General features: G+C 28.8%; 1 protein-coding gene across 1 annotated transcript; it reads left to right on the top strand.

Annotated features, from left to right (window-relative positions):
- Positions 1–3635: 3635 nt before the first annotated feature.
- Positions 3636–9728, top strand: LOC123293424 (zinc finger protein 613-like). Its single transcript, XM_044874242.1, has 8 exons — positions 3636–3733; positions 3800–3928; positions 4890–4959; positions 5027–5161; positions 6113–6299; positions 7630–7892; positions 8496–8675; positions 9546–9728. The coding sequence occupies exons 1-8, from the start codon at positions 3674–3676 to the stop codon at positions 9725–9727; spliced, it is 1206 nt and encodes a 401-aa protein (XP_044730177.1). The 5' UTR covers positions 3636–3673; the 3' UTR covers position 9728.

Below are 9728 nucleotides of genomic sequence, written 5' to 3'. Positions count from 1 at the left end.
TGAATCCTTTAAAATAGAATCAATTAATTCGTCTGCTTCTTTATGTTTATTTAATTCAATGTAAGTACTGACTAAAGAAAATTTATAATGGAAATCGTTTGTTAATTTTACAAGTCTTTCACTTAGTTTTAAAGCTTGTTTATGGGTATTATCTTTTTTATGATATAAACATTTGGCTATTAGAATAACAATATGTATTACAATATTAAGATAAAATTCATTAAAATATGTACGGTCATTTATCAAAATTTTTTCATAAATTGGCTTTAGTATTTCATAAGCTTTATCATATTCTTGAATTTCTTTATAACTTACTGCTAAACTTAACGTAGAAATTATATAAATTTTATTTATATCCATGGTTATTTGATAATATACGCCTATGTATATTTGGTGCTCATCTTCAACATAAGCTTTTCTTTGATCTTTACTTAATTGCAATCTTGATAAATAATATTCTTTTGTATTTATTTCTTCCATCCATTCAATACCTTGTCTAAAACATTCAATAGACTTATCGAACATATAATGATCCATATAACTCATTCCTAGTTCGAAGTATATTAGGCCCGATCTAGATATATTTTCTCTGCCATGGTGTTCATACTCGTATATTCTAGATACGGAACTGAAATGGCTATGTGCAGGTAATATATCATCTTTAATTCTTTTATGTAATGATTCTCTGTTTAAAGAAAATATATCGTGTACTAATTCGCTAGATCTAGCAGTTTTTGCTGAAATACTTGCTTCTCGACTGACGTTTGATAGTATTGGTAAAGCTAAGCTATCGCCTAGCTTATTTATTTTGTTAAAGGCATCATCTAAATCTCTGTTATATTGACCAATTAATGATATAATATGATCCATAACGTACTCGTCTTTTAGACTTTTATTTATTCGATTTTCAACTTCCCTTAAATATTTCATTTCGTAACTAATTTTTTTCAAAATATCGTTAATCCTGTCATGTATTTTCATTTGTTCTCTATTTTTGTTTTCTTCATCGATTTTCTTTTTCCTATCATTCTTTTCTTGCTCACGTTCTTCTATAAATTTTTGGGCAAGGTTAATAATTATTTGCTTATTATCTTTCAACAAAGTCATGGGATAACATCCTAGATCATCGGTTATTTTTTTTTTATTTCTTGGTAATCTGAATTGAATTTTTTTAATATTTCATCAGAATTTTGAGGTTTATTTAAAGAATTAGAAGCAAGTATTATTAAGTGTTTTAATTTATTTACTAATTTAGAATCATTTTTCTCAGTACTACTAATAGAATTAATAATTATAGGCTTTACGTCTTGAACAGGTTTACTTTTAATAATTTCATTTAATTTTTTAGAATTATTCTTAAGTGATTTTGCTGTTTTTAAATCGTCATAATTTAAAAATAACATATTTTCGCAATTAATATTAATAATTGTCAATAAGTCTTTTTTTAAATTTAAAATGAGTTGTTCTATTTCAGCTTTACTTTTCGAATAGAATTGTGCTCGTTTATGATTATGAATAAGGAGGTCACGTGTGTTATTTAAATTCTTATACGCATTCAATAATTCATTTTCTGTTTCATTTTCAATAATTTCATGTAGTAATTCACCAATAATGGTGAATTTTCTTGCAAAATAATAAATATCGTCATCCTTACTAAAATCTACATCTTCAAATAAAGTTAATTCTTCTTTAATTTTTTCGAGAGCAATTTGTTGATATCTTTGATTGGACAAATTTATAATGTCTAATATATGATGTTCGTTAGGATTATAGCATAATTCCAAAGTTTTAATTTGGTTGTTCAATTCAACGCCAAATGAAAGCTCAGTTTCTTTGGATAGAATGTTTGCGATTATAATTTGTAAATTATATAAATTACTGATTAATTTATTTTTTTCACTATTGGTAAACCTTAAATGTTTTTCATTTACAATAAACTTTGATAAAGCTTGTTTAAAATGATATAATTTTTTAAAATGTATTCCACCATTATTAATTTTTATTTCAGTTTCGTTAATTCGTTGTATGTAACCGTATTTATTTCGAATACAATCACTATCTTTATTGTTGAATGATATGCCTCTAGCTAAGTCTCCAATAGCAATAAGTGTGTTTATTATAATCTTCGAATCCGATACACCCTTTTTTAATCCATTAATGATCTTAAACATTTCAATTAATTTGTTTATATCATTTCTTTTTCGTGTAACTTTGATATCGTTCATATTTATCAAAATTAAATACAATTATCTTTCGGATGACCAATTTTTAATTTACTATAACAAAGGAAAGAATACTTCGTTTTATTATTTTATAATCCCATTTAGTAAATTGTATTGCATATAAAAAGGCTCAAAAGCTTAAGTTTTCCATTAATTTTATTTACATAATAAGACAAGTACTGATTATAATTCGATAACTCAAGAAGTATAGCATCCTATGAAAATTTCGTCCGTGGTTTTTCAAACTGTCTTGTAGATGGTATGGTATCTTAGTATTTTCATTGAGTATGAGTATTCAGAATGTTTAACGCGACCTATCATTTTCTCGCTTTGCCGGATCTCTCGCTAAATAATGTAGAATGAAAGATACGTATTAAACGTAGACCGGGTGAAGAGGCTTCTGATGAACCAATAACTGATCCAAAAAAAAAAGTTTTAAGCCGAGTTTTTTTATGCTCTTTTGGACAACTTGCTATATGTGTGGAAATTTCGTTTAAATTAAAATGTTAATTAAAGCTTTATAGGACTGCAAATAATCATAAGGAGAGAAATCGAAATTTATTATACACTTTTATTGTAAAAAATATATAAAAACAAAGTAACTTACCAAATTTTTTTAATGATTTCCAATAAATCGAAATACTTATGACACTAAAAGATAATTTGTATGTAAGATAATTTTAAATCAACTTAGTGTATTTATATTAGTTAATATATTTTTAATAATTTCCTGCTGTAACATTAATTTTCCATTATGTGGTTTTACAATGATAAACTTTCGGCTTACCTCAATTTCCTATCAACTACAAAAAAATATACATATAAAGGCAGATTTCGCGCATTTTCAATTGTAAAATTACATGAAAAATTACAAAAATTTTTTTAAAAAAATTTTTCTCAGTAATTTTTGAAAAAAAAAAAAAAATTAAAAACATGCAACTTCTCTATTCCTATTGATAAGTGGCAAGTAATAAGGTGGTCTAAATTGGAACTACTGAAAAAGCGGTCCACTTTCTGTTTAATAGTACAAATTTTTATCGCCAGATGGCGGATTTATCTGATTTGAATTTGAATATTTTTATTGGCCTTAAAAAATGGTAAGTACAAGTATTGCCACCTGGTAGTCGAAATTGTAACTATTGAATTCGGGTTTTCTGATTTGAATTAGTACGAATTACTATCGGTAATTGGCGAGTTGCAAATCCCAGTTACCATCGGACCCATCTTGTAAACCGTTATAGATAGAACAAAAGTTTAAATGTAAAAAATCTGTTTACTCTTACTGATATAGTCTCTGATTAAACTGTAAACAATATGGCTTTTACGGCATGGTTTTGAAAGAACTATAATTCAAATATTTTAATATTAATTGAAAAATGAATCAAGTTTCTATAAATCATTCATATAATTTTGCGAAAATATGTCGAACCTGTTTAACGGAATCAACAAAAATGCATTCAATTTTTGAAAATAGATTACATGAAACTATAATGGCATGTGTTTCAGTAAAAGTATGTTACTGTCAAATATTTTTGAGAATTATTGTTGTATATATTTAACAATTTTATTTTTGTTAGATTTCTTTCAATGATGGTTTACCAGATAGTTTATGTGATAATTGTTATGAAAAAATTGAAGATTTTCATAAATTTAAACAGCTTTGTGTCGAATCAAATGCTAAATTACACGAGATGCAACATAAAACAGTATGTATAATGACAGCAAAAAATATAATTGTATCATAAATTAGAGTTAATAATTAAATTTTAAAAGTAGGATAGGAAAGTATAATATCATTCTTAAATACCGTAATGTATAGAGTCATATTATCCCGGTTGTTATAAAGAAAAGAGCATTTTGAGGTAACCTTGCCCTGTCGTTCGTCTTATTATTTCCAAATTAAATTTAAGGAAGTTTGTAAATCCCCTAAAAAAAAAGCTCCCCCTAGATCATCAAGCCGTCTTAATCCACTAAATTTAGGGGAAAATCGCCCAACCTTGCAACACTGTTCAAAAGCGAGCATTTTCTACTTAATAACTCTAACTAATATATTAGCCAATATGGAGTATTAATGTATTTTTTTTATAGTTTTAATTTATTGTTTACACCGTTATAACAAAGTAAAAAATATAAATACTGCTTAAAAATGCTGTATTTAAGTGTAAAAAAATATTTAAATACATTATAATTTTGAGATATTTAAACGCAGTTTTTTGGCGCTCTCTGTTGATGACGTATAAGTACGTGATCTGTCAATTGGTGACAATTCAATGTATAATTAACACTTTAAAAATATGAATTTACAACACAGAATTTACACTCGTTATTATTAAGTTTTCTAATAAAAAACCGTAGAATAGTATAACTTAATGAAATACCATATAAAATGTAAGTAAATAATATCATACAGTATGTCAACAAATTTGACAAGCCCGTACTATGATGTCACGTCCGTATAAAAATTTGAATTTCCGTTTTACAAATTTTTAAATGCTCTAACTGAATTTGTACTTTTATTAATTAATTTTAAGTAATTAAAAAGACATTAATTACTAAAATAATGGTTTAGTTGAAATGTCCAGTCATTAAAGTTACGGAAGAAAAATATTTGAACCAAATTTAAATTTCATGAATATTCACTATTATCGTATGTTATTTGAATTTCAGATGCCATCTTCAAATGAAGACGTGAATTTAAACACCCGCAAATGTGAATATAAGCCTTTAAATAAACTAGGTATTCTTATATGATTAAGTAAAAACATTACTCAAAATTTATAAACACTCAATTTTTAAATTTTCAGAGAAAACTGATAATAAAAAATCAATTTTTTTCAAAGAAGATTGTTTCGTTAATTATCAAGATAATACATACAAATGTCGTATTAAGACCGATGGACAATCATATGTATGTTCAATTTGTTCCAATACCTTAGATTGTAAGTACATCTACATGACTCACAGATAATGAAATAAAAATAAAATCAAGACCGTGTGGTATATTTTCTCAGTATGATGCAACACTTCGAAATAAACCTCTTATAGAAGCCAATCATTAATTACATAAGCATGATTTTGTCTATTTTTGACCGCCCCCCCCCCCCTACGTAAGCATTCATACGATTTTTCGAACTCTCTCTTCCTCTTCTTACGTAAGATTCAATCTAGTTTTGTCGAATAAAAAAACATTGTTAGAAAAGGATCAGTTACACTAAAACTCACAGCTTGACGTAAATTAAAGTTCGCGATGTACATACACTATTTCTAATATAAAATTTTACGTAAGAATGGATTTACCCCCCCCCCCCGTCTTCACATAAGCACATGAATATATTTTTAAAACCCCCCTTCCCCCTCAAGATGCTTACGTAATTAATTAATAGCCCCTTAACACTTTTTATTTATTTTTTGCACGAATAATTTTCCACTTTCCATCAAAACTTCGCCTACCTGTCTTGAATCGAAGAGGAGATATACGCCACCAAATTTTTTCCAAAAATCATGAGTTTCATGAAGGCAGGTACTCGAAATTTGGAGAAAAAGGGTAAATTGATCCATCACTACCTATCTGTTCATATTTTACAATGCACCTACATCGACAAAGCCTCCTCGATTTTATTACAATTTTGGAAATTTATAAATAAAATCCCTCCTGATTAGTGTTACAATGATATCTCCGACTAACGTTAAAACCTCGACGAAACTATCTCACATGGATTTTACCCGACTATTTCCCAGACCATATATAATTTAAATATTTAAATTTAAAAAAAGCGAATTTTAAACTACAGTTTAAGCTAACAAAAACTGTATTCCAAATATATTTTCGATATATGTTTTACAATTACGTTAACAATAATTCCAAAAAAATTGTTGTTTTTTTTTTCAAGCAAAACAGTCTTTAAAAAAGCACATCGTAACTCACCTTAAAACGAAACTTTATTTTTGTGATAAATGTGGAAAAGGATATGTCGAGGAGAGAAGTCTTATCAAGCATATGCGACATCATACAATTAAATCTAAGGACAAAAGTTCTACATCAGAAAATAGACACGAATGTTTAGTTTGTGGACAAAGGTAAAACTAACGGCATATTGGCAAACCTTGGTGTGATTACATTCTTTTTTTTATTAAAATAAATAATTTTAATAGTAGGGGAGCCCAAGAGGGGATTTGTATAGTTACTCGAGCGCGTCAGATTAAGGCATGGGGGGTTCCTTGGACCTTCCTCAGTACCTCCACCAAATATTAGCTCTAAATATGGGGGGACCCACGTAGGGGAGACGGTCAAATTAGTAAAAAAATATTACAATAGGTAAATTAACTCGAGCGCGTCAGATTAAGATATGGTGGGATAATTACATGATAAAAAATGTACATTTCAATAATCTGATGATTTAAGCGAGACGAAAAGAAATGGGAAGCTTGCAAAGTTGCGTTACCCGTAGTAACTCGAGCGCGATCAAAATTTTTCAGATTATTGAAATTTACATTTTTTATCATGTAATTAACCCACCATATCTTAATCTAACGCGCTCGAGCTAATTTATCTATCGCAATTTGTTTTTACTAATCTGACCGTCTGCCCTACGCGGGTCCCCCCATATTTAGGGCTAATATTTGGTGGAGGTACTGCGGAAGGTCCAAGGACCCCCCCCCATGTCTTAATCTGACGCGCTCGAGTAACTACACAATTTCCCTCTTGCGCTCCCCTACTATAAACTGTTTCTATTAAAAATCTGTAACAAAACACTATAATCAAATTAAATGCTGTTGGCGCGTGATTTGAAAAAAAAAAGGATGTATTTATACCACAATACAAGCATTTTAAAAATAATTAAAATGTCATACAATTATTAAATTCTTCTCGGCAAACTGTGTTATACCTGTAAGTTAATATTGGAAATATACAGATTTTGGGGATAGTTTTTAATGTTTTTCTACTCCTTAAATAGAATTCAGTATTTTTTAACTTTTTATACTTTTAACTATGTTTATTTTTTAACTATTTAACTTATGTCAAAACGAACTCATATTCAAAAATACAGGCTTCCGTTTTGTTGGTAGTTTAAATATTCTAAAAAACGATAATTAACGAAACCCCCTAATATCTTAGCTATGTGCCAGAACAAAAAACACCAATGTACTTTTCGTCTTAGTATTCCAAACCATATTCACCATTTTGTGCTATTCAATAAATACTTTTGACACTTTCTTATTTGTTAGATAAAATTTTACCATGTCGTAAAATGAACGTCGAATTTTAACATCACGTTCACTAAGGTTTTGATTGGTCAGATGATCGCTGTAAGTGTTAGGATTGAGAATTAAGGAAATAGAGAGAGAATATAGGGAGAAATTAAGGTACCGGCTAACTTATGATTGGTAAAATTTTTCTTGATTTTAGATTCGGCGGACGTTTTCACTTTAATATGCATATGAGAACACACATTGTTAAAAAATCACATATTACAGGCTCGACAAAAAATCAATCAGAAAATCTTGGTCCACCATATAATTGTACTCGTTGTAATAAAACGTTTAAAAGTAAAATGAATTTAATACAACACATACGGAGGCATAATGGTGAAAAACCTTTTGTTTGTGCTATATGTGGAAAAGCATTTGTGACGTCTAGTGAGCTTAAAGGACATGATCGAAAACATAAAGGTAAGAATGAATTAGGCTTCTCTCGATTCTAGTATTTCCTCAAAGAGTTCGTTTACTAGACAAAAAACCAACCAATATTAATTTCTTCAACAAAATTGAATACTCTCGTCGAATTGTAAAACATTCTATCGAATGCAATTTTTTACGGCGTTATAATAAATTCACTCAACTTTAAAAAAACGTAAATTCGCGAAAACTTATCGTATCACCACCTCTTTAAAAGTAAAGACGTGTTTTGTCTATATTTTTATCTGCTTCATGATGTTTAATGACTTTTTCTGGAAATTTAAATAAAGTTTAATAGCAATTTAAAAAAATTGAAGCCTGTTACCCCTTAGTCATTCCCCTGTTAGCAATATCTAATACGCTTCGAGGAAGTTGCTGATCAGATGTAGTTTCAGCAGATATGTTGAAGGGAGGAAACGCTAATCCATTGCACAGAAGTAGTTTATGTTCGCACTGAATAATGAGTAATTGGTCATAATTTTCATTTTGTTATGATATCTCAAATTATGAATGATCAGATCGAAATAAGTTGACAGGATCTAAAATATAAGACTATAAATGTCTTCATTGTACAAAATTTCATTTCATCTATTTCAGGAATTAAATCCAAACATGTTTGTGAAATTTGTGGCAAAGATTTTGCCGCATCAAATGCGCTCCAAATACATATGCGTAAACATACTGGAGAAAAGCCATTTTCATGTGAAGAATGTGGACGATCTTATAAAGAAATTGGAACATTACGAAAACATACTAGGATCGCACACAAAAAACATGGTTAGTTAATTTTATAATAAATATTTAAATCAGATACTTTAATCAGGTTGTATTACAGGGGATGTTTCTAAAATATCTTTACAATAGTTAACCGATCTTTGCAACAGGGCCATATAGAAAGCAAATAGACAAATAGATTTTTAAATGATGAATACATACTTGAAACTTCGTGAGTGGCTTCTTTTTGGTTAGCCTACCAAACTTTCCTCTACGATTTTTTCGAAATTTTCAAATGGGCATAATGACGTCATGTTTGAGTTATCGGACACTATGACTACTTGATAATATTAATAATTATTAAACGATGAAATATTTTTTTCGACAAAAATACTGCACTGATGAGCTTGCTACCACCACGAACATAGAGTAGAGATAGAGTAGAGTAGATAACTCAAATATGACGTATTCATGCTTATTTGAAAACGCAGCACTTCCAAAAAAAATTGTAGAGGAAAGTTTGGTAGACTCGTCAAAAGCAAGCCATTCACGAAATTTCAAGTATGTATTTATTATTTAAAAACCCCCGTGGGGTCCCACTGTTTAAAATGTAACAATTTAGTAATAAACAAATTGTAACCGAATCGACTTATTTTGTGTCATACTAATACGGTTACGAGTATTGTAAAGAAAATTTTAGAAACGCTTTATAATAAGAAATTATAATCTTATGCAGTTTGTGATTAATATTTGTAGCTTTATTAGTTATATTAAAATTTCAAAAAAAAATCTCAAGAAATCGAACACCAGATCTCTTGCAATCATAGGTCTTCATTGCTTCCGATTAGATAATGCTCAAGGGATCTAGTGTGCGCAATTTGAAATATTATATGTTGATAGCTCTAGGATCTGATTCAAATATTCTTTTTTAAGGAAATAAACAATTTATATGCGAGATTTGTGGACGTGAAACAATATCTCCAAGTGCTCTGGTGATACATATACGTATTCATACAGGTGAAAAACCGTTTTTATGCGCAGAATGTGGACGTGAATTTATATCACAAGGGAGACTTAACAAGCATAAAAAATCACATAAAGATGTCTTTTTATAAT

Source organism: Chrysoperla carnea, chromosome 2 (genome assembly GCF_905475395.1).
Source record: "Chrysoperla carnea chromosome 2, inChrCarn1.1, whole genome shotgun sequence".
Taxonomy (NCBI): domain Eukaryota; kingdom Metazoa; phylum Arthropoda; class Insecta; order Neuroptera; family Chrysopidae; genus Chrysoperla; species Chrysoperla carnea.
The sequence above is the reverse complement of the archived record's forward strand: the minus strand, read 5'-3'. Positions and strand labels throughout refer to the sequence as shown.

Bases quoted from the DNA above. Each gene is read 5' to 3' on its own strand.
- LOC123293424 (XM_044874242.1), top strand. From the start codon at position 3,674: ATGCATTCAATTTTTGAAAATAGATTACATGAAACTATAATGGCATGT. The intron at 4,960-5,026 runs GTATTCTTATAT...TTAAATTTTCAG, and splicing joins TAAGCCTTTAAATAAACTAG to AGAAAACTGATAATAAAAAA. The intron at 5,162-6,112 runs GTAAGTACATCT...TTTTTTTTCAAG, and splicing joins TTGTTCCAATACCTTAGATT to CAAAACAGTCTTTAAAAAAG.